Below are 25,808 nucleotides of genomic sequence, written 5' to 3'. Positions count from 1 at the left end.
CCTTCCTAACGCGCAGACTCAGCTTGGGTTGGGCATACATTCCTTCTCACCTTGGTTTCCCATTAGTCACTTTTTATGCCCAGTGAGTCATTTTCAGTTGAGTTTTTGGAATCCTCTCTAATGGATGAGTTGTTTCTCATCTCCTTTGTCTCCTGGGCTTGCTCTCTACCCCTGCACACAAAACCATCTTCGGCAGCATCCTGTGCTAAGGCCAGCCCACCGTCCTCTCCCTACATCAGAAGAGAATGGCCACCAGAGGTCTCCTAGCTCTGTGGGCCAGGCCAACTCTGGGCACAGGGTCTCTGAGATCAAAGGCCATGCTTTCCCTAAGGACTTGTTCCCACAAGTTCCTGTGCCTCAGATGTATTTTCCTGGAAAAGGTTACATGTTTCTAAGAGAGTTAATTGGCTTAGCTGTTTTAATAAGCTCTCTTGAGACATGTATTCAACAGTTGTTCACCTGCCTCCTATCACGTAAAATGCAGCTCACAAGGGTTATTGCTACACTATGTGTCAAAGTTGGCAAATGGCTGCACTTAGAAGGCAAGACCCACGCTCTTGGAAGTTGGAGAAATGTGATTTTTTTTATGGGCTCAACTTGGTGGTCCTTGGAGAGAGTTGCCAGGAAGCAAGGATCATTCTGGAAAGCAGTGTGTGTTGTAGAAATGTACCACGGCCAGGAGAGATGATTACTAGCTGGCAGGGAGACCCTGGGACATTCACTTCTCCCATCTGAGACCCTTGTTTTCTTTGTAAAATTAAAGGGTTTTGATGTACGCCTGCCACGGACGGCTCTGAAAGCCCTGAGCTGTGCTAGGATGCCACATCCGGGGGGACATCGCTCACATTCTAGACGTCGTGACTCGCATACTTATTTTGACAATGTTTTGGGCTATGGCAGTCAAGTGTGATCGTGACAAAACAGGTATATTCAAATAAGTTGCTGTTGGATGGCAGTTAAGTGTTTTTAAAAAGAAATGCCTTTTTGAAGAAATCAAGCATGGGCTTAGTGGTGGCCCTCTTTGCCCTTTAAGTTCCCTTCAACTCTGTATTTTCTACTCAGGATGTTTTCATTAGGTTGTAGAAGGAGATTCTCACCCAGCCTGAGGTGGGAATGTCCAGCAGGAAGGTGGAGTCTAGGCAGAGATAAGATGAAGTCCTAGAAAATGAACCCTAATTAAGGGCAATTCCTTTCAAAGGTCCCTGGGAACAGTGAGGAAACAAGATGGAGTAAAGCCAAAGCATGCCCTCAGAGCATTTGTGAAACCAAAATCTTACTCCATAGCCCCTGGTTGATCTTTCAGACTGTGAGATCCAGGCCATTGCCTTTGTTTCCCTGCATCCCAATGCAGAGATCCAGAAATCCTGCTTTCCTCAGTCACGTTGAGGCGACCTGCAGTGGCTTTGGTTGCCCAGATTCCATGCTCCCCCTGAAGCCAGGGAAGTGGATGGAGGAAGCAGACTCAGAGCTGGAGCAACATACCCACTTTCACAAATTGAGCACATGATCGATCCAGAAAGGGCCCATAGACTCCTGATTAGAGAACCATCTCGTGGGGTCCACACAGCACCCCCACCACCAGTCTGCTGATTTCCATCAGATAAAGACTAACGAAAACAAAGCAAAGTACCTACACTACTTCACCTAGGAATAATGAGCCTTGCTCTCCTTACACCTGCAAGTTTCACCAATTTCACGTTACACTGCATTGTGGCTGTCCTTTCTTGCTAGCTGCTTCCTTTGCCAGTCATTTATTCATTCTGGGTTATGAGATTAGAAGTAGGGTGAGTGTGTCTGCCTTTTGAGATCTCACCAAGAAGAGACCATTCTGGATGGAGAGGGCAGAAGGATTACACTTGTCCCTGTTTCTGTCCACCTGGGTGCTGGTTTAATCCCTTCTCAGGGGCACATGAAGGTACATAGCTTCTATCGAAATGTGCTGTGTTTGCAGGACTTGGATTCAGGGTATCTCTGATGGGTTGAGCTATGATCCTTTCACCCTATCATTTGGCTCTCTCATTACCTGAACAGATAGCAAATTGTAATGCCCCATTGGCTCTGCTTATGAAAGTTCTTCCTCTCCCTCTGCTCACAGAGCTTCAGTTGTGGGACAACCCAAAAGAGAATAAATTATACAACCGTCAGTCATACTCCCCACACTGCTTTATGCCCAGCTGCTTTCAGAACATTACAGTTTCCTTCGAGTAGAGCTACTGCTGCCTGGTTTCCTAGTTCAGGGTTCTTCACGTCGGGTTCCTAGGGGTTTACAAGGACAAGGTTGCTTTTTTTTTTTTTTTTTTAATTTTTTTTTTCAACGTTTTTTTTTTTTTTTTTTAATTTTTTTTTTTTTTCAACGTTTATTTATTTTTGGGACAGAGAGAGACAGAGCATGAACGGGGGAGGGGCAGAGAGAGAGGGAGACACAGAACCGGAAGCAGGCTCCAGGCTCCGAGCCATCAGCCCAGAGTCTGACGCGGGGCTCGAACTCACGGACTGCGAGATCGTGACCTGGCTGAAGTCGGACGCTTAACCGACTGCGCCACCCAGGCGCTCCTAGGACAAGGTTGCTTTTAAGGAAATCAGTTCTAAGATCCTAAACTTCCAAGTGCATTGAAAATATTGGCTTGATGAAAAACATGCCCTTTCCATACTTTACCTAAGAAAGGAATATCCCTCAGCCATCCAGAACCTTACTAAGGTGCATTGCTCTGGCACATGAAAACCTCCAGGTACCAGATAAAGGGACAGTTCAAAATATTGGTGTCGGTGTTGAGAAAGTGAATACATCTAGTGACAAAACAATAAAACTTAAAAAAAAATCAAGTATTTTCCTCTGCGTGCTTTAAAATTATTTAGGAAAAACTTGGGGCGCCTGGGTGGCGCAGTCGGTTAAGCGTCCGACTTCAGCCAGGTCACGATCTCGCGGTCTGTGAGTTCGAGCCCCGCGTCAGGCTCTGGGCAGATGGCTCGGAGCCTGGAGCCTGTTTCCGATTCTGTGTCTCCCTCTCTCTCTGCCCCTCCCCAATTCATGCTCTGTCTCTCTCTGTCCCAAAAATAAATTAAAAAAAACGTTGAAAAAAAAAATTTTAAAAAATAAAATTATTTAGGAAAAACTTAATTGAGTTGTCAGATGAAACATTATTTCGAAATTCATGATGGTATATCACTATGTGAAGGTTGGCATTCAAGGCAGCAGTTCAAAGAATTAAATGACATTGGTATAACAAACGATGTCTATTTCCATCTACTTATTTACGTGAACAACTCTCTTAGTACTTCGACTTAACAAATAAGAATAGAATGGATTCTGAACTTGTCTTATTCTAGAGATCAGTCATATTCATCCATGGATATATAAATTGATTTTTAAAAGCATCCCTATTCCTTTCATTGTGAGGTGCATTTCTAATAAAATGGAACTTTTTATGTTTAAAAATTATTTATTGAAATTTGGTGTTTCACTTGGCACGATGACAGGCTGAGTTGCATTTGAAATAACTCTTATCTCCAGCAGCAATTAGAAAAGCCGCTGGACTATGGGTGTATGTGTACGTGCATAATGTATCAGACACATATCAAGACCTAGAGAAGGAGGTATATCTGGCAATTGGTACCATGTCTCCTCTCTAGTGAAATACTGATCTCAAAAGCAGTTGAGAGGCTAGTAAATGGAACTGAGCTTTTGACAGATTCACAGGATGAGACAAGCGACAAAAATTGGAGTTCATAGCCCACCAAGGAGAAGAGGCATAGTAAAAGTCCCAGACTTTAGTTGGACAATAAAGGGCAACAGTTCAGCGATAAGAATGAGCTAGACATGGGCAAGGGTGTAGACTTTTTGAGGACTGAAGCTTTCATAAAGACAGAGATGAGGTTTGAATCATCTTTACCCACTGTGGATTGAAATGGTCTGCCCATGGCCTAGGTGGCCATCACAAGCAAAGCATTTACTCTCTAGAAGAAGATGACAACATATGGAGGGTCAAGTAAATTAATAATAGTAATAATAATAATAATAACAACATTTGGATTAAAAATCCATAGAGAATTAAAATATATGACAACAAAAAAACACAGAAGGCGGGAGAAATGTAAATTCAAAGTATTCAAATGTCTTTGTATTTTCTGGGAAGTTACAGAAGTACAAATTTGTATTAGACTTCAATAAATCAATATTCCCATTTTTTGGTCATATTTAGGGCCCTATGCCAGGAAGAGATTAATTAAAATGTATAAATAGTGGGGCACCTGAGTGGCTCAGTCAGTTAAGTGTCTGACTCTAGATTTTGACTCAGGTCATGATCTCATAGTTTGTGAGAAAAAACCCCACATCAGGCTCTGCACTGACAGAGTCTGCTTGGGATTCTCTCTCTCCCTCTCTCTGTGTTCTTCCCCCACTCACCCTCTCACTCTCAAAATAAATAAACTTAAAAAAAAATATATATATATATAGCAAGCTAATAAAGGCAGAGAAATCAAACAACAATAATCCATACTTAGTCGAAAAGAAATCAAGAAAGGAGAGAAAAACTATCAAATGTATAGTGAATACATGACAGTTAGTTAGATGGCTGATTGAAACACAAAGATATCAGTAAATACATTACATGTAAAAGTTTACTTTTTTACTAATATTTTACAATTCCAATTACTCTGAGTTATTCTGGTTACATAAAGTTCAAAAGCAGGTGAAACTAAGCCACATTGTTAGAATAGCGTTTACACTTGGGAGAATAAGGACAAGAAGGTGCCGGTGTGTGACAGTAATGTTCTGTCTCCTGGTCCGTGTGCTGGTTACACAGCTGCATTCACTTCATAGGAATTCATTGACCTGTATAATTATGATTTTTTTCATTTTTTGTCTATGTTAAACTTTAGATATTTACATTAAAAAAACTACCATCAGACAAGACAAAAACCAAAACTGATATATGCTGCTTATAAAAGACCTACATTAAATGTAAGTATGTGGAAGAGTTCAAAGTAATAGCATTTTTAAAAGATGAGTTTAAAAAACTAACCAAGAGAGAGCTGGTGCATCTATACTACTATGAATCAACGTAGACTAAAAACCTAGACTATATTTTATTTTAATGTTTATTTATTTTTGAGAGAGAGAGAGAGAGAGCGAGAGCGTAAGCAGGGGAGGGGCGGAGAGAGGGAGACCCAGAATCCGAAGCAGGCTCCAGGCCTTAAGCTGTCCCCACAGAGCCTGATGCAAGACTTGAACTCATGAACCATGAGATCATGACCTGAGCTAAAGCCGGATGCTTAACTGACTGAGCCACCCAGGCTCCTCTAGACTAGTTTTTAAATAAAGAACACGTCAGGGGACCCCTGGGTGGCTCAGTCAGTTAAGCGTCCGACTTCAGCTCAGGTCATGATCTCAGTTTGTGAGTTTGAGCCCTGCGTCGGGCTCTGTGCTGAGAGCTCAGAGCCTGGAACCTGCTTCGGGTTCTGTGTCTCCCTCTCTCTCTGCCCCTCCCTCACTCGTGCTCTGTCTCTCTGTCTCTCAAAAAATGGATAAACATTAAAAAAATAAATAAATAAAAATAAAGGACACTTCATGTTGATATAAGGCTCAATCCACCAGGGAACTGTAACAATTCTAAATTGTAATGCTACTAATTGTACAGTCTCAAAATAAATAAAGCAAAAATTGACAGAACCAAAGGAGAATTGGTAAATTCATGATATTAAAAGATTTTAAGACCTCTTTTTCAGTAACTGATAAAATAAGAGAACAAAAAATTAGAAGGGTATAGAAAATTTATACAACAAATTAACATATTTACCTACTTGATATTACCAGAACACTGCACCCGACAACTGATGAATACACATTATTCTCAAGTGCACATGGAACATTTGTAAAAAATGACCATATGTTAGTCATGAAGCATTTCTCAACAAATTGGAAAAGTGTGAAATCATACAGAATGTGTTCTCTGACTACAGTATAATTAAAGTATAGTCAATAACAGAAAATTTTAAATCTTCATATATTTGGAAAACAATCAGAGACTTCTAAATAATTCATGATTCGGAGAAGAAGGTACTGTGGAAATATATAGGAAATACCTTGAATGGAAGGTTAGTGAAAATACTACATATAATGTAGCAGGATAAACGGAATGCAACTAAACTCATGCCTTAAAGGAAATTAATACTCATATGCATGTATTAGATAATATTGCCTGAAAATCAATAGTCTAATTTTCCATCTCAAAGAAAATTAAATTCCATCACATGGAGAAAAACAAATAAGAGCAGAAGTGAAGTAGAAACCAAACATACGAGAGAGAGAATTGATAAAGCCACATTTGTTCTTATAAGAAAAACCTAATAATACCCTCCAGTTCCATTATGCTAAGTGAAATTAGTCAGAGAAAGACAAAAATCATATGACTTCACTCATATGAGGACTTTAAGAGGCAAAACAGATGAACATAAGGGAAGGGAAACAAAAACAGTATAAAAACAGGGATGGGGACAAAACAGAAGAGACTCATAAATATGGAGAACAAACTGAGGGTTACTTGGAGGGGTTGCGGGAGGGGGGATGGGCTAAATGGGTAAGGGGCACTAAGGAATCTACTCCTGAAATCATTGTTGCACTATATGCTAACTAATTGGGATGTAAATTAAAAAAAATTTTTTTAATTAAATTAAAAACTAATAAAATGTATGAAATCTTGACAAGGCTTATCAAGAAATAAAAAGAGGAGACAAAATAACCAGTAATAAAATGGAAAAGGGGGCATCAACTTAGAACCTACAGACATTAAAAAGCCAGTAAAATAATGTTATGAAAAATGTTATGCCGATGTATTTGAAAATGTAAACGAAATAGACAGATTGCTGGAGAAAAATTACCAAAACTGACAAAAAGAAATTGAAAGTTGGAATACTTCTATATCTATTTTTAAGTTAAATCTTTAAAAACCTTCCTTAGCAGAATGCCCCAGTATTAGATGCTTCCACTAGTGAAGTTTTCAAACATGTAAGGGAAAAGTAACACCAATCTTACACAAACTCTTTCAGAGAATATATAATGGTAAATCACATCCATAACAAAGTCAGCAAAAGCTTGATACTAAAATGTGGCAAGGATATTAAAAGAAAGTCAAAGGGCGCCTGAGTGACTCAATTAGTTAAGAGTCTGACACTTGATTTTGGCTCAGGTCGTGAGTTAATGGTTCATGAAATCAGGCCCCATGACCAGCTCCATGCTGACAACACGGAACCTGTTTAGGATTCTCTCTCCCCCGCCCCCCCCCCCAAAATAAATAAACTTAAAAAAATGTTTTAAGTCAAATTACAGGATAACCTTTTTCATGAACATAGATATAAAAATTCTGAACAAGAAATTTATACACTGAATCAATCAATACATAAATAGAATAATACATGCCAAGCAAATTGGGTTTATTACAGGAATAACAGATAGGTTTAATATTTTAAAATCTCTCAATGTTATTCACAGCAGCAACAGAATAAAAGTAAAAAAACACATTTGATCATCTCAGTAGATAAATAAAAACTGTTTGACAAATATCAACAATTCATAAAAAAAATTCTTAGTAAACTAAACTGGAATTTATTAGAATAAACTTGGGAAACTAGTAAAATACCTCCTTAATCTGATCAAGACTATCTACCAAAAACCTTATAGCAAAGATCATAGTTGCTGGTAAATGAGTTCAGTAATGAGATAAGGATGCCTTCTACCATGACTTCTATTCAAAATTACATTTAGAGGCCCAATCCAGTTAGGAGATGTGGTGGGGAGGTCAGGGGTAAAAGTTTTAAAACAAAAAGAAAAAGAAATTGTAATTATTCACAGATGACTGCTGCTGCAAAAATCCAAAAGCACTCACTTTTAGAGTTAATGAGATAAGTCTTTTGATATAAGGTCAATATTTAAAAATTATTATATTTATATATGCTAGGAAAAAAAATTAGAAAATGCCATTTAAAAGCCAATATCATTTCCAATAGAATCAAAAACACAAAAAATAAAGGAATGAATCTAACAAAAATGGCTTGAGAACTTTACATAGAAAATTATTTAGAAAAATATAAAAAGACCTTAAAAAGGAATATGTTATGTAAATGAATTGGAAGCCTTAATATGATATCAATTTTTCCAAAGTTGATCTATACATTCAGTGTAGTTGCCATCAAAATTCTAACAGTTTGTGTGTATGCATTTGTGTGAATTGACAGGTCAATTCTGAAATTTATATGGAAATGCAGAATCAGGAATAGCAAAAACAATCTTAAGTCAGATGAACAAAACTGGAGGATTTACTCCATTAAATATAGACATTTAAAACTATAAAAATGAACACAAAATGGTATTTACACAAGTAGACAAATAGACTAAAGGTTAGATATTCTTGAAACAGCCCCACAAATATACAGTCAATACCTGATTTATGACAAGGGAGACACTTTAGAGAAGTAACAAAAAATGATCTTTTCAACAAATTTTGAAAGATCTATTGAATATATACATATATATTCATATACATATACATATATATATATTCATATACATATATATATATATATATATATATATATATCCAGACTCCTATCTAACACTATCTATTAAATTAATTCTAGGTAATTCCAGGTGGATTGTAGATCTAACTGTAAAATGTAAAACATAAAGCTCCTAGAAGAAAACATAGGTGAATATCCTCATGGTCTTGGGTAAGAAAAGTATTCCTTAAACAGGAAAAAAATAGCATAACAGGGTATTCCAGTGGTCACTAAACATAGGTAAAGTTACTCAACATCATTGTTTTTTAGAAAAATGCAAAATAGGGGCGCCTGGGTGGCACAGTCGGTTAAGCGTCCGACTTCAGCCAGGTCACGATCTCGCGGTCCGTGAGTTCGAGCCCCGCGTCAGGCTCTGGGCTGATGGCTCAGAGCCTGGAGCCTGTTTCTGATTCTGTGTCTCCCTCTCTCTCTGCCCCTCCCCCGTTCATGCTCTGTCTCTCTCTGTCCCAAAAATAAATAAACGTAGAAAAATGCAAAATAAAACTGCAACGAGATAACTCTGCGTAACTGCCAAAATGGAAAATGGTTAATTTAAAAAAACTGACAAATCCAAGTGGTGACACGGATGGGGCAACTGGAAGTCTCATAGTGAGCTGATGGGAGCCAACTAATAAAAGAGCTTTGAAAAACTCTTTGGCATTATCTAATAAAGTTGAGCATATGCATACCCCAAATCTATCAATTCTACTCATACACATATTCCAACAGAAATGCAGGCCTAAGTGCATCAAAGAACATGCACATGAATGTTTATAATGTTTTAAAACTGGATAGGGATACAATAGAATTTTTGTGTCCTAGTCTGTATATTAGAAGGACTGTATATATATATAGTCCTGATCTGTAACTTGGAAGTTATCAGTAAAAAATTCATTTTTTGGTTTCCTACTACAAAAAATAACATTTATTTTAATAAACTTGGTTCAATTCAGTAAACAATAATAATTTAATGTCAACCACAATCCTTCTGAATGAGTCAGGAATTGTCTGCTGCAAGTAATAGAAAATCTAGCTAACTGAACAATGGATACACACATGGGAATTCATTTGTATCATGTTACAAGAAATACTTTATGTGGTTCATCTGCTTAACCTCATTTTAATTATTTTAATGTTTATTTGTTTTGAGAGAGAGAGAGAGAATGCATGCAAGTGGGGGAGGGGCAGAGAGCTAAGGAAAGAGAATCCTAAGCAGGCTCTGCACTGTCAGCCCAGAACCCAACTTGGGGCTTGAACTCATGAACTATGAGATCATGACCCAAGCTGAAATCAAGAGTCAGATGCTTAACCGACTAAGCTACCGAGGCACCCCAACAACCTCATTTAAAAAACCCAGGATTGTTATATCCTTTGGCTACATTTTCTCATATTTACTTTTTAACGAAATACATGTTGCCTCATAGTTTCAAGATGGCTTCTGTGACTCAAGGATTGTGTCATCACAACCTGCATTCCAAACTGGAAAAGACAGAAAGAGGCAGTGCCAGCAAAGCACTTTATCTTTCATCCGGAAGCAAAGCTTCCCACCCTCAGCTCCTCAGCAGATCTCAGTTTTCTGAGATACTAGGTCACATGACCATTCCTAGCCACAAAGGGCTCTGGGGAAATAAGAAGGCTTTCCTCCTTCTACCATAAAGTGATGGAAAGCGAGGAAGGAGTTCAGAATGACTTCAATTAGCCCACAAAAGTCTACCAAACCAGCCACTAAATTTACCTTTTCTTATACTCTATTTTTTTATTTTAATTTCCCACATTCATATTACATTCATTGCCTCTCTTTTTTTGGACACAAATATGCTTTAAATATTTTCAAAAATGAGATCATCCATTTACATACTATTTACTAGCCTTTCACCTAAAATATTATGCTAGTAAATACAAATGACATAATGATTTTAATGCCTGCATGGTACTTCATTATATGGATATACCATAATTTGACCACATCTCTACTTTCAAACATTTAAATTGCTTTATTTATTTATTTTTAATTTTTTTTTTACATTTATTTATTTTTGAGAGACAGAGACAGAGCATGAGTGGGGGGAGGGGAAGAGAGAGAGAGAAGGAGACACAGAATCTGAAGCAGGCTCCAGGCTCCGAGCTGTCAGCACAGACCCTGACGCGGGGCTCGAACTCACAAACTGTGAGATCATGACCTGAGCTGAAGTCAGACACTTAATCGACTGAGCCACCCAGGCGCCCCTAAATTGCTTTTTAACTTATATTATAAATAACAGCATGATATAGATGCTTATATATACAACTTTCTTAGAATATGTTCCTAGAAGTGGTTTGGTAGGCGAAACATGCATACAATAAATATTGTGTGAATATTGCCTAACAAACTTCTTCTCAAAGGACAGGAGGGATTCAGGAATACTCAGGTACATGGCTCATATCAGTGTTTTCCAAACACAAGTCTTGATCCATAGTGGACAGTAAAATCAATTTATGGATTGCTAATCAGTATTAAAAAAACACACCTAGAGTAGAATAGAACAAGAAAGTATTAGTGTGCGTTGTTCATAGTTGGGTGAAACTTCTGTTTCTGCCGTGAGTCTGTTTTTGTACTGTATCATGAAGAAATATGAGTATTTTGCCACGAGTTGCAAACAAAAAGTTTTAAAAATGTTCCCATAGATGAACTCTTCACGCATGCCTTCTGATTTGTAGCACTCCTTATTTATTTCTATTTCTTGTTAATCGCCTTGCTAAGAAGTTTTCTAACAGTAATAAATTGCAGTGGTGACGGCAACATTCCTGATCTGCTTCTGACCTAAATGAAAACGCATCCCATGAAGTTTTGAAATGTAGAATTTTCACTGTGGTTAATATCTAGCGTGAAGGTTCAGTGAAGGTTTCATTTCCTCTTTATGTCAAGTTACATAAGGGTTTTCTTTTTCATTCACAAGGAGTTGGATTTATTTTTAGTTAACTGTTATGATTAATTCCTAATTTCATTACCTCTGGTCAGATAATATGCATGGTGGCCTATAAAATTTCTGCTGTTTGGAAATTATTGAGATTTTCTTTGCGGACCAAAATACAGTCAGTTTTTCTGTTAAGTTTGATAATAATGAATATTCTACAACAAGAAGATAAAATTTTCATTGTCTGTTGAATCCAGCTTATTAACATTCAAATCTTCTATGTCTTTATGTAGCTATATCTTAGATATCATTTATTCTTTCTTTCTTGAGCTGTCATTGAAACCTTCAACCAAGATTTCAATTTTGCACTTTATTTTCCCAAGACTAGTTACTGTGTGTGTGTTGTGTATATTAATGATATATAAACAATCATGCCCATTCTTTTTTATGTTTATTTATTTTTTATTGAGATATCATTGACATGTAAAATTTCGAGTTTCAGGTATACAACAGAATGATTTGATACATACATAGTGAAATGATTATCACAATCAGTCTAGCTAACATCCATCACCACACATAGTTACAAATTATATTTTTCTTATGGGAACTTTTAAGATCTCCTCTCTTAACTGGGGCGCCTGGGTGGCGCAGTCGGTTAAGCGTCCGACTTCAGCCAGGTCACGATCTCGCAGTCCGTGAGTTTGAGCCCCGCGTCAGGCTCTGGGCTGATGGCTCAGAGCCTGGAGCCTGTTTCCGATTCTGTGTCTCCCTCTCTCTCTGCCCCTCCCCCGTTCATGCTCTGTCTCTCTCTGTCCCAAAAGTAAATAAACGTTGAAAAAAAAAAATTAAAAAAAAAAAAAAAAGATCTCCCCTCTTAACAAACATACATTCATTTTTTTTTAAGTTTGTTTATTTTGAGAGAGAGAGAGTGAGAGAGCATGTACCTGTGAGCTGGGGAAGGGCACAGAGAGAAAGGGAGATAACCGCTTGAGCCATCCAGGCGCCCCAAGCATACACATTCTTAACTGTTAATGAAGATTTGTAGCTATTTCAGGGTTTTGAGACCTACCTTTGGGGTGTTAATTTTTTGGGTTGGGGGTTGGGTTTTGTTCACTCTTTTATATCTAACCTTTCTGTGCCATTTTATTTCAAGTGTAAATTTTTAAGTAGTTTATAGTTGGATTTTGTTTCTTGCTTCAATCTTCACAATCTTTCAGAGTTTAATCCATTCAGGGCACCTGGGTGGCTCAGTCAGTTAAGCTTTCGACTTCAGCTCGGGTCACGATCTCTTGGTTCGTGGGTTCGGGCCCCACATTGGGCTCTGCGCTGACTGGTTGGAGCCTGGAGCCTGCTTCAGATTCTGTGTCTCCCTCTCTCTCTGACCCTTCCCTGCTTGCACTCCTCTCTCTCAAAAATAAATAAACATTACAAAAATTTTTTAAAAAGTGTTTATCCATTCACATTTATTTTGAAGCTAATATATTTGTTTTTCTCTTTTATTATGCTTTCTGTATTAGTGCTTCCTGGATATTTCCTTTTTAAAATCTTTTTCATGTTTCATCTATTTTGATATTAGATTATTTTTATATGCTTCTTTTTTATTCCTTTAGTGATTTGGAAGTTATGCACATACAACTTCCAACCTTTTTTTAAAATGTTTTATTTATTTTTGAGAGAGAGGAGAGAGAGAGGAGGGGCAGAGAGAGAGGGAAACACAGAATCTGAAGAAGGCTCCACGCTCTGAGCTGTCAGCACAGAGCCCAAAGTGGGGTTTGAACTCATAAACCACGATATTATGACCTGAGCCGAAGTTGGATGCTTCACAAACTGAGCCACCCAGTTGCCCCCAGCTTCCAAGCTTTATATTCCAATCTTTAGATCAGTGTCTAGAATGAAACATTATAAATTGCCCGTCCCTTCCTTCCAACAACAATGAAAATGCTTTGCCTTCCTTCCCTGAAACTCTCCCCCAATTTTTGTTGACATAATTTAGAACTTTAGATCCAGATTATTACATTAACTTAAAAAAATATGCACTTCCTTTTCCAATAAAATATTTTCACATAGCTACATTAGTAAATATTTATTACTTAGATTTAACTGTATTTTGCCATTTCATTGTTTACTGCTATTTATTTTAAAACCACATCTTCATTCTTGAAGAATTTCATTCTATTGAAATTTAAACTGTACGTGGTCCCTTCAAGCAGAAAGGGATCAAATGTGACTCAGGGTGTTATGTTAGCCTAAAATTTACAACATTATGAAGTATTAAAATATAAATGTTTATTTATTTATTTATTTATTTTTTTTTAAATTTTTTTTTCAGCATTTTTTATTTATTTTTGGGACAGAGAGAGACAGAGCATGAACGGGGGAGGGGCAGAGAGAGAGGGAGACACAGAATCGGAAACAGGCTCCAGGCTCTGAGCCATCAGCCCAGAGCCCGACGCGGGGCTCGAACTCACGGACCGCGAGATCGTGACCTGGCTGAAGTCGGACGCTTAACCGACTGCGCCACCCAGGCGCCCCCTATTTATTTATTTTGACTTATTTCTCAGTAAGCTTCAGTAAATCTTAACAATAAGGAAAGCATGGAACCACAAAAGATCCTGAATAGCCAAAGTAATTTTGAAGAAGAAGACCAAAGCAGGAGGCATCACAATCCCAGACTTTAGCCTCTACTAAAAAGCTGTCATCATCAAGACAGCATGGTATTGGCACAAAAACAGACCCATAGACCAATGGAATAGAACAGAGACTCCAGAATTGGACGCACGAAAGTATGGCCAACTAATAATCTTTGACAAAGCAGGAAAGAATATCCAGTGGAAAAAAGTCTCTTTAACAAATGGTGCTGGGAGAACTGGGCAGCAACATGCAGAAGAGTGAAACTAGACCACTTTCTTATACCAGTTACAAAAATAAACTCAAAATGGATAAAGGACCTGAGTGTGAGACAGGAAACCATCAAAACCTTAGAGGAGAAAGCAGGAAAAAACCTCAGTGACCTTAGCTGCAGCAATTTCTTACTTGATAAAATAAGTACTTTACTTAATAAAAATTCCCTTCCCAAAGGCAAGGGAATTAAAAGCCAAGATGAACTATTGGGACCTCATGAAGATAAAAACCTTCTGCACTGCAAAGGAAACAATCAACAAAACTAAAAGGCAACCAATGGAATGAGAAAAGATCTTTGTAAATGACATATCAGACAAAGGGCTAGTATCCAAAATCTATAAAGAACTCACCAAACTCCACACCCAAAAAACAAATAATCCAGTGAAGAAATGGGCAGAAAACATGAATAGACAGTTTTCTAAAGAAGACATCCAGATGGCCAACAGGCACATGAAAAGATGCTCAACGTCGCTCCTCATCAGGGAAATACAAATCAAAATCACACTGAAATACCACCTCATGCCAGTCAGAGTGGCTAAAATAAACAAAGCAGGAGACTATAGATGCTGGAGACGATGTGGAACCCTCTTGCACTGTTGGTGGGAATGCAAACTGGTGCAGCTGCTCTGGAAAACAGTGTGGAGGTTCCTCAAAAAATTAAAAATAGATCTACTCTATGACCCAGCAATAGCACTGCTAGGAATTGACCCAAGGGATACAGGAGTGCTGATGCATAGGGGCACTTGTACCCCAATGTTTATAGCAGCACTTTCAACAATAGCCAAATTATGGAAAGGGCCTAAATGTCCATCAACTGATGAATGGATAAAGAAATTGTGGTTTATGTACACAATGGAGTACTACGTGGCAATGAGAAACAATGAAATCTGGCCCTTTGTAGCAACGTGGATGGAACTGGAGAGTGTTATGCTAAGTGAAATAAGTCATACAGAGAATGACTTATGTTTTCACTCTTATGTGGATCCCGAGAAACTTAACAGAAGACCATGGGGGAGGGGAAGGAAAAAAAAAGGTTAGAGAGGGAGGGAGCCAAAACATAAGAGACTCTTAAAAACTGAGAACAAACTGAGGGTTGATGGGGGGTGGGAGGGAGGGGAGGGTGAGTGATGGGTATTGAGGAGGGCACCTGTTGGGATGAGCACTGGGTGTTGTATGGAAACCAATCTGACAATAAATTTCTTATTTAAAAAATAAATAAATAAATAAATAAATAAATAAATAAATAAATAAATAAAATAAATTTTAAAAAACAATAAGGAAAGCATAATTTCTGTCCTTGTATGTGTGAAATCGCCAGATACCATTTTAAACTAATACCTAAAGCTTCAGAATCATATAAAACTAGATTCAAATGTTAGCTCTTTCTCACACTTGCCCTGTGACAGCGGGCGACTCTCTTTACTTTTCTGACTCAGTTCCTTGTGTGTAAACTGGAGGCCCTATCAGCTTACAGGGTTCATAAGGTTTATTATACCAACTAAAGTACGTTAACACTGGTACATAGCAGCCAGTCAATAATAGATTTTTATTATTATTAATGTTTGTCCAATACCATCTTTATTCAGCACTGTTCACATCTCAATATAATATTATACACAATAAAGTTACTCCATTAAGATGTATCATTACTTTAATTTTTTAGATATAACTTACATACAATAAAATAGGCAGATCATAAAAGTACAGTTTGGTGCACTTTCAAACTTGCATGCCTGTGTAACGACCACCCAAATCAAGATACAAAAATGTTTCCATAGTCATTCCTCCTTCTAGTCAACCACTCCCCATCCCCAGAAGCAAATGTTTCCTGATTTGTATTGTCCTAGATTTGTTTTGTCTGTTCTCAGGCTTCATGTAAGTGGAATCACACCATACATACTCTTTCATGTCTGCCTCCTTTCATTCATTGTAAGATTTTTGAGTTACACTCCCTGTGTGGCATGTATCAGTGGTGTATTGCTTTTCACTGTTGAGTAGTATTTCATAGCAGAAATATATCAAAAAGTGTTTTCCATTCTCCTGTTATGTATATTTGGGTTATTTCCAGTTTGGAGTTATTATAACTAATGCTACTATGAACATTTTCATACAATTTTTTTTAATATTTATTTTTGAGAGAGAGAGAGAGAGAGAGAGAGGGTGGGGTAGGGACAAGAGAGAGAGGGGAACAGCGGATTCAAAGTGGTCTCTGTGCTGACAGCAGACAGCCCAATGTGGGGCTCAAGCTCACTAATGGTGAGATCATGACCTAAACCAAAGTTGGATGCTTAACCGACTGAGCCACCAGGCGCCCCTGTACAAGTCGTTTTGTGGACATATGTTTTCATTCCTCTTATGTAAATTCCTAGGGGATGAAATTGCTGGTTCATTGGGTAATGTATATTTGACTTTAAATTTTTTTTTCAACGTTTATTTATTTTTGGGACAGAGAGAGACAGAGCATGAACGGGGGAGGGGCAGAGAGAGAGGGAGACACAGAATCGGAAACAGGCTCCAGGCTCTGAGCCGTCAGCCCAGAGCCTGACGCAGGGCTCGAACTCCCGGACCGCGAGATCGTGACCTGGCTGAAGTCGGACGCTTAACCGACTGCGCCACCCAGGCGCCCCTGTATATTTGACTTTATAGGAAACTGGTGAACAAGTGTATAAAGTGGCTATATCATTTTACTCTCCCAGCAGAAAATTATAAAACTTCCAGTTGCTCATCTCCAGTTGATATTTTATAAACATTTATTTTGATGTATAACTGTATCAGCTGCTTATACTTATTGTTGCATGGTATAAATTTTTTCCAGCCCTTTCTTTTTAACCAGTGTATTTATATTTAAAATTTTTTTTGTCTTACAGATTGTATATATTTGGGTCTTAATTTTTAATCCAGTCTGACCATCTCTGCCTTTTAAACAAAGTGTTTAATTCAATTACATTTGATGTGATTATTGATACGGTTGGGTTTAAGCCTACCATGTTTGCATTATTTTTAATTTGTCTTAACTGTTTTTATTTCTCTGTTGTTTATTTCCTGTATTCTTTTCCATTAATTGAATACTTATAGAATTTTATTGTATTTTCTCTATTGATTCCAGATTTTATTTTTTTTTCTAATGGTTACTCTACCAACATGCATCCTTAACTTATTCATGTTCTACCTTGAAATACTATTGTGTTACTTCACAATGAAAATAGAATTGCTTTTTAAAAAAATTTTTTTTAACGTTTATTTATTTTTGAGACAGAGAGAGAGACAGAGTATGAACGGGGGAGGGTCAGAGAGAGAGGGAGACACAGAATCTGAAACAGGCTCCAGGCTCAGCACAGAGCCCGACACGAGGCTCGAACTCACTGGCTGTGAGATCATGACCTGAGCCGAAGTCGGACACTCAACCAACTGAGCCACTCAGGTGCCCCGAAAATAGAGTTTTTAAATTTTATAATGCCATTGGTCCACTTACACACTCTTTATATTCTTATTGTCATCTATTTTACTTATATATTGTAAACCCCGTAATATATTGTTTTTAATTTTGCTTTATATAGTCAATAATCTCTTAAAGAAATTTCTTTTATGTTTACTCTTTCTGGCCAACATTTGTGACATCTATAGATCTGGTTCTGTTGAATATTTTTCTCTTAATTATGACGCACATTTTACTGCTTCTTAGTACATCTCATGCTTTTTTTTTATTACATGCCAAGGATTGTGTGAGAAAGAACAATAGCAAATGATATTTTCCCTGAAAAAGTTCATGCCTCTTCCTATGTCAGGACTTTAGAGTGGAGGCTAAGTCATTCTAATCTGTAGTTGAGCTGGATCTGGGCGTTTTTGAAGCTTTAGATTTAATTTGCCACTAGTTACAAGTGTCATGAGGGAAGATAAAGATTATCTCTTTAGCAGGCTTTGGAATTTGTCCAGTATATAGCTCTCTGTTCTTTACATAGAAAGTTTATGCTACTTTTTTTTTTTTTTAACATTTAAATGTTTATTTATTTCTGAGAGAGCGAGCACAAGCAGGGGAGGAGCAGAGAGAGAAAGAGAGCATAAGTGGGGGAGGGGCAGAGAAGGAGATAGAATCGGAAGCAGGCTCCAGGCTCTGAGCCATCAGCAAAGCTGCAGAAAGCTGAGGACAATGCTGGAGAGAAAAAGAACTCAGTGATTCAAAAAGTAGGCAGCATTGGGACACTGGGTGGCTCAGTCAGTTAAGTGCCCAACTTCGGCTCAGGTCATGATCTCATATTTCCTGTGTTTGAGCCCCTTGGGGGAGGGGCACCGCTTGTCTGGAACTTTCTTTTGCATACAGGTCTCCACGCACACCTTCCTGTTATTCATCTCTGAACTTTTGCTTCTGCTACTCTCTTTGCTTGGGATGTCCCTTTCTTCCCTACCTCCATCCCCGGACACACTGGCCAAATGGGACTGAGCCTAACCTGGAGATTCAAGGAAGGCTTCCAGGAAGAAATAATCCCTGAAGTAAATGCCCTGCACCAGCAAGTGTATGTCATTTTACACTTCACAAATTACGCTGTTTTCCTGTATGCCTCCTCCCGCTAGACTCTGGGTTGCTCCAGGATGGAGACGCTGACTGACCCATTTTTGTTTCTGCTATGTCTGAACACAGTGACCAGTTCAGAGTAGGTACCCAATAGTACTCCACTAAAACTGAGGCTGGCTCATCCCTCTCCTGCCCTGTATTTTGATAATAAGGTTCGTGTCTCTCTCTCAGAGCAACTACTTCTATTTGTCCCAGGGACCAGGGCAGTGAAGCTAAGGCCATCGCAGCTTCCAACGTCTGAATGCCCTTAATCCTTTTACTTCATTTTGGAAGAGGCAAGGTCATGTCTCAGAATCCTTGCTTTGACCTACTGACTTTTAGGCCTTGCTAATTTAGTGCAGTATCTATCTCTAAGTCCAGTTGGACTAGTGAAGTATTTATTTTATTATTCCTGGACTAATCAGATACTACCTACAACTTGACTTTAGAATGGACAAAGACACGCTAGAAGCCTTAGTAGTTATGAAAAACCTATAGAAAAAAACTTTTTTTTTCTTTTTTTTTTTTTTTCAACATTTATTTATTTTTGGGACAGAGAGAGACAGAGCATGAACGGGGGAGGGGCAGAGAGAGAGGGAGACACAGAATCGGAAACAGGCTCCAGGCTCTGAGCCATCAGCCCAGAGCCCGACGCGGGGCTCGAACTCACGGACCGCGAGATCGTGACCTGGCTGAAGTCGGACGCTTAACCGACTGCGCCACCCAGGCACCCCTAGAAAAAATCTTTTAATTAAGACCTTTCTGTGTACTAATTAACTTTTTGTTTCAAGTTGGGAAAGACAAACATTAATGAAATTTTACTAGTCCTTGTCATGGGACACGAGTGTTGCTTAGGAATGTATTTTGAGAACCTCTGCTCCAGTTAAACAAAATTTAACTATAATTTTATAATTATATATATATAATATATATAATATAATTGTAGATATATATATATATACCAACTGTCAACAATAGGTTCTTCTATTTCATGAAAATGAACAAAATTTATATTTTGACTAATGGTGTTTGCTTCCTGAAATAGGCTCATAACCCTACCTTAATTATTGAAGAAGGTAACCATTTGCCATCTTTTTCCTTCTTAGGCTGTGAGGTTGAGATTCTTGGTGTCAGACCTACTTACTGCCTAGAATATAAAAATGTCCCAACGGATATCAATTTTGCCAATGCAGTGAGCGATGCTCTTGACTCCTTCAAGTAAGTGTCCCAAAGTCTTAGTCATACCATTGTTCTTCATGGTTTTTAGGACTGGTAATGAATGCTAAAGTGAATTAAGAAGGTTTGGCATGGGTGGAATAATGTCTTAGAAACGTGGTGAGCCTCTTGCATGGTGAATGTTAACTACTACCAGAGAATAATTGTGAGTGAGTCATATCAGGTAGGGGCACTCTATGTAAATGTTGAATTGGGAGCAAGAAAGTCCCCGAGGGTTTGGGACTTTCTTTTTTATGTTGATGGACAAGAGAGAAGCAAAATGAATATCAACATCTCTCTAATTTAAGATTTAAGGGAATACTTGTATTTCAGAAAATATCAATAATTATTTGGCAAAAAGGAAGGATCTGTGGTGAAATAAATTTGGAAAAATTGCCTACTCTACCCTCTTCTTGGTAATGTACGAAACACATTAGCATATTAGCACATAGAACCTTTTCTTCCGCTCCCACATGGAACAATGACACAGAACTTTAAAAGTGTAGAAATAAGTAATGTTGTCCTGGATAGCACATAAGAGTCCGTCAGAGACAGGGCACCGTCAGAGAAGGGGCACGTGGGTGGCTCAATGGGTTAAGCATCCTACTGTTAATTTCAGCTCAGGTCATGATCTCATGATTCGTGAGTTTGAACCCTGCGTTGAACTCTGCGCTGACAGCACGGAGCCTGCTTGGGATTCTCTCTCTCCCTTTCTCTGCCCCTCCCCTGCTCAGGCTCTCTCTCTCTCTCTCTCTCTCTCTTGCTCTCTCTCTCAAAAATAATAAATAAACTTAAAAAAAAGAAAAGAAACTGATCAACAGGAAAGGTCAGGAGAAAGCTTCAAGTCAGTCTCAGAAGCTACTAGAAGTGAAAGTCAAGATGGGAGACCGGGTGGGGTCTACTTGAGAAATCAGCGACCAAGAGGCTAGAGATGCTGGGGGCTCTCGGACTGGATTTGAGATCCCCTTGGCTGTTGAATGAGTCTCCTGGGTGGGATCAAGGCAGAGGGCCCGTAGTAATCAGCGTGGAGACCAGGGAGGGACATTTATTCTCCCAGGAGGAAGAGCCAGGTTCCAAGCTTGCAGACCCCGCGAGCCAGCATATCCTAGGTGCTGCGTACAGCTCACTGGCACTAACTCCATGAATTGGCCCAGAGCTGAGATTCCCCAGGTGTAGAGTTGACCGATCGGGAATCCCATTCTTGCCATCACCACCTAACCGTGGCAGAGAGGAGCAGTCACCCCCACGGAACTACACAGGGAGAAAACAACACCCCTGCCTTCGTTGCTTCTTCGAATAATTCCACGTCCGTGAAACCCATCAAGATGGTCTTTTGAGGCACAGGAAGTTTCAAGCTCTGACAGGTTGGAGAGGAAATAGGTTTGAAATACTTTAAAACTGAGATGTAACAAGTTTAAACGTTTAGATTTTTTTTCTGGAGGGAAGAGGGAAAGGGCAGGGTCTGGGAACTTTAAATAAATATTATGAAATATTAAATAAATATTCTTCAACATATGGTTTATAAATCATATGTGTTATATGATTCTGCCTCCTACCTACTCTGCTTTCTTTCCCTTGCCCACAAGGGCTGGAAACCACACACGTGATGAACTGGAATATCGAGTTGCAACCCAGTTTGTGCAAAGCCAAACAGCACCACCCGCCCAGCGGCTGAGCAGAGTTAGAACTCTGGAACAGCTCTGTGTCTATACCGTGCTATTTCCAACACATCCGAAATGCTAGCCACGCCCCCCCACCCCCCACAGCCTATTGCTGTGCTGAATATGAACACGCGAAGACCTCCAAATAACCCAACACTCTATACGGGAGTGTAATCTTTTACACATTCGTTTTGCTTTGACAGCTGAATGGTCCCAACTGCATACAACCCAGTGACTCACAGGGAGAGAGTCGCACAGTCACAAGAGACTCAGATTAGCCCTGGCCTGCAAGCTGGCCCCTCAAGCAAAGTGTCTTGTCCCGAGGCACACCAGAATGCGGGACGAGTCGGTCCTGCACTCTGTTTCCCAGAGAAGTTTCTGTTCCTGTTTCTCTGTTTCTAGAGAAGTTTTTCTTTTCTTCTTTTCAGGCAACATGACAAAGCCATGGAGTGCTGGGGAGTAACATCTTTACCTTAGACCACAGCATTTAGAGAGGGGAAAGATGGGGGTGGGGGTGGTTTTGTGTGTGTGTGTGTGTGTGTGTGTTTAGCAAAGGCATTGGGCTCCCCTAGAGACAAGAGGCTGCAAAGAACTGGAGTCTAGGAAAGTGGCCCCAGGCCCAGCCTCTACCTGGTATGACCTGGTGCTACCATATTGCTCATCTTGGCACCACTCACACTGTAGTCCATGTAAATGGCCTTGAGCTGCAGGGGGTGGCATTCGCATAGTCTATAATGTGAATGGTGCTTCTGCAGTTGGGCAGTGGAGGCCCGGGCAGGATGGGCTCAGGTCAGTGCGGTTTTCTTGTGGGTTCTTCACACTGCCAAAGTTAACAGGGCCACCAGAAACCCTCCTGGGAATAGTGGTTGGAAAGGTGGAGATCCACAATTTCTAAAACTAGTCAGAGCTTGAAATGAGAGAGAGAGGTGGGGGGGGGGGAAGAGAAGAAAAATAATATTCCAGACATTGCTTATTGCCTATGGAAGGCAGTGAGATGATTTAGGCTCTTTTGCAAAGAAAAAGAAGGTGCCTCCTTCAACCAACCTGTGCATTTTGAGAACACGTCTCGCTGCTTTCTTACAAAGCAGACTAAAGGGGTGACATTTGTGGACCAGTAGTTGTCCAGCCTGGAACAGTCTGGAACAGTTAAGACCATCTTGCGTGTAGCAGCTTGTTCATAGAAGAGTGTGACTCAAAGGGATTATGAATTTCTCATGGTATGTGTGTTTAGGCAAAGATGTATTATTATTTACCTTTCCATCAGATAGCCCCCAGAGAAGGAGTAAGTTTAGGCTCCCTAGCTCACCTCTTGGTTTCTGCTCAGTTCTATCTCAAATTCCTAGCTATAATTGGAAGAGTACTTAGAGTTCTCACACGTAAGTGTGCAAACACAGGCACACACGTTTCTCCTGAACAGCACTGCTGATAGAGTGCCTTCGTCTTCTCTGCTATTTAGTCTGAGAAGCAGAAAGAAAGGGATACAAGATAGATAGGCTTTTACAGAAGGCGGTTAAGATGGACCCAGGGACAGCATTTCAGCAAAGGGTCCCGCTCAGCCAAGAAGCTGCATGTTTCTGTAGGAAGGGCTAATCCAACTTCCGTGCTTGACCTGGGCGTTGCCATCCAGTGCTCATGAGGCTCTAGGGATCCAAGTCGTGTCCGTGGGAGACGCCACCTTAGCACCTGGAGAACTTCCAGTGTGGAGGAAAAGAGAAGGAGAAGAGGATTAATTGTCCTCAACAGCCAACTGCTAGCACTGTGTCAAAGGCCTCATTGCCATCGGCCCATTTGACCACGACCTCTACTGTGTTACATAGATGTCGTTCTCCCCCCCCTGCCCTTTTGAGGAGGCCAGTGACTCTCCCAGAGTTACGCACCTTGCCCCGGGGTCGCACACAGCTAGCAGGTGGTGGAGCCCGAGCCCAGTTCTTGATGAGAAGTGCCTGAACGCTTCGGGGTCGACTTCACAGCTGTCCTCCTGGTCTACACCCTTACCTGCAAGGTGCGCTGAAACCGCATCAGATGGAGAGGATGTAGGGGTGGTCCCCTTGCAAGCCACCCCTGCGTGGTGGGGCGGGATGGCGGCCTCGGCCTTCTGTTCGCCATGTGACACGTTCAGCAGCACGCAGCCCCCATCACGAGCGACTTCTGCACCACGCACCGCACCTGGGGCCTGCGAGGCCGCACCCCTGCCCCGCAGCCACCACAGGAAGCGGTTTGTGACCGCATCACTGAATCCATCCTCCCGGAAGTTCTGATGGTGGCACAGGCACGCTCCCGCGGACAGAAAAGAGGGGCGTGAGGAGCTCGTCCGGGGGGCAGGGGGCAGGGCAGCATCGTGTGAGCCGTGGCAGCCGGAGGCGGCCTTGACGGCTCCCGGGCTGGTCCCGGCAGACTGCCTGATGCGGCCTCTCCGAAGGGCTGGTCAAGCGACAACCGGGCCGTGGGAGCGGTGCACGCGGCTGCCGTCTGTTGTCAAGCTCCAGGCTGTGCAAGACAGCTCCAAGGGAATCCTTTTGGGACCCCGGGACCTCAGTGCCTGCTGGTGCCTAGAAAGGAGCGGACGGATGGCCAGGTGTTCTTTCCACAGGCCACGAGGCGGCTGGTCCAAATGTCCCGGCCTTCGGCCCTCCTCCTCGTGGACTCTGAGGGAAGGGGCTCGGCACACAGGGAAAAGCCATCCGGGGGCATCTGGAAGGAAGAGAGGCATTTCTCTCCCTTTTGCCAGGCGTCAAGCACTTTACAAACCTCAGCTCATTTAAAACTCAGTGCGGCCCTTTGTGGAGGTTTTTCACATGGCAAACTGAAGCCTGCAGATATTTTTGCTTTTCTTCTGAGACCTCCAGGTTAGTGAGGTTCACATCTTTGAACCCAGATTTGTCTAATTCCAATTCCCTATCAAAGTATAATTTTCAAACCTAAGCCTCTGTCATGTGCTCAGTACATACGAATGCGAGAATTATGCCAGAGTTCAAATTACTTTATTGCTGAGGGAATCAGGAGATGACAGGGCTGGTTAACTGGAGAATATGAGAAACGCACACACTCGAAGAAAATGAATGATGGAGGGTGATGGGATGTGATTATCATTAGATGCAGAAATGCTTAATAACTTAGAGGACAGTCAAACCATGATCTTTGGGACTGTTTTCTCCATCAGGCAAATGGAACCTTCATCTTGCTGCTTTCCTACAGGTTAACAGCTAAGTTTACACAGTCCGGGCTCTAGTTGGTCATAAAGTCTGGTGACCTATAAGAAAGTTTACTAGACCCCATTCTTGTAGGACACAGGAAAGACAGGTAGCTGGTTTGGGGGGCCTAATTTCTAAGTTTTGGATCATTTTTCATAACTTGATAACTCCAACCATTCCTTTGAATTGCCCCCCCTTCCACCCCTGTTTCTGTCTCCCTGATTCTTCTCTTTCCAACTCACTTCAGTAAGGAAAATGGATGTGAGATTATGAACTTTTACACGGAGGAGAGATCTGGACAGCATCCTGAGATGATAGGGGATCTGAGTGTCCCTGAAACTCCAAGGCTGGGAGCCCCTTGCAGTTCTCAAGTACTGGGCTGACAGCCACATGTCCTTTTGGCTCCGTTCCTGGACCCCTGAGCTGTAAATTATAAATGGCCAACAACAGGTCTGCAGGCATTTCCAACCATCACTCCTCACCCAACTGCTCCGTTACAAATGAGCCGACCTGTGATGGAGACCAGATCCATGTGGAAAACAGCTGGCGACCAAGAATTTGTCCGCTAAACTCCAAACAGGCGAGAGCTCTCAGCCCTTGAAGACCCAGGTCCCTAATGAATTGATGAAACTCCAACCTAGAAATCTTTCCCAAAGGCACATTTATAATCCCTGAATTGCCAGCATCCCAAATCCGGTGTTCCTGGCACCTGGGGTTGACAGTTCCCTGACACAAAGCCATCAGCTAAATCTGTGATACTTACCGGCTTTCTGGTCACATACAGATTTGTGAATTCGGTGAAAAGCCTGAAAGAAACAAGCCAAGTAGCTGCGGCATTAAGGGA

At 40.5% G+C, this 25,808-nt stretch overlaps 1 protein-coding gene across 2 annotated transcripts in view; it reads left to right on the top strand.

The window, feature by feature from the left end:
* The window catches only part of ENPP6 (ectonucleotide pyrophosphatase/phosphodiesterase 6), a 114,763-nt gene that overhangs the window by 65,400 nt on the left and 23,555 nt on the right, over positions 1-25,808 (top strand). For both annotated transcript variants that reach the window (XM_030311845.1, XM_030311846.1), the window contains exon 3: positions 20,004-20,115. In XM_030311845.1, coding sequence (XP_030167705.1) covers positions 20,004-20,115 — 112 coding nt within the window. The remainder of the gene's footprint in view (positions 1-20,003; positions 20,116-25,808) is intronic.

This window comes from Lynx canadensis, chromosome B1 (genome assembly GCF_007474595.2).
Source record: "Lynx canadensis isolate LIC74 chromosome B1, mLynCan4.pri.v2, whole genome shotgun sequence".
Taxonomy (NCBI): domain Eukaryota; kingdom Metazoa; phylum Chordata; class Mammalia; order Carnivora; family Felidae; genus Lynx; species Lynx canadensis.
Note: the sequence above shows the minus strand (reverse complement) of the source record. Positions and strands in the feature narration are given on the sequence as shown.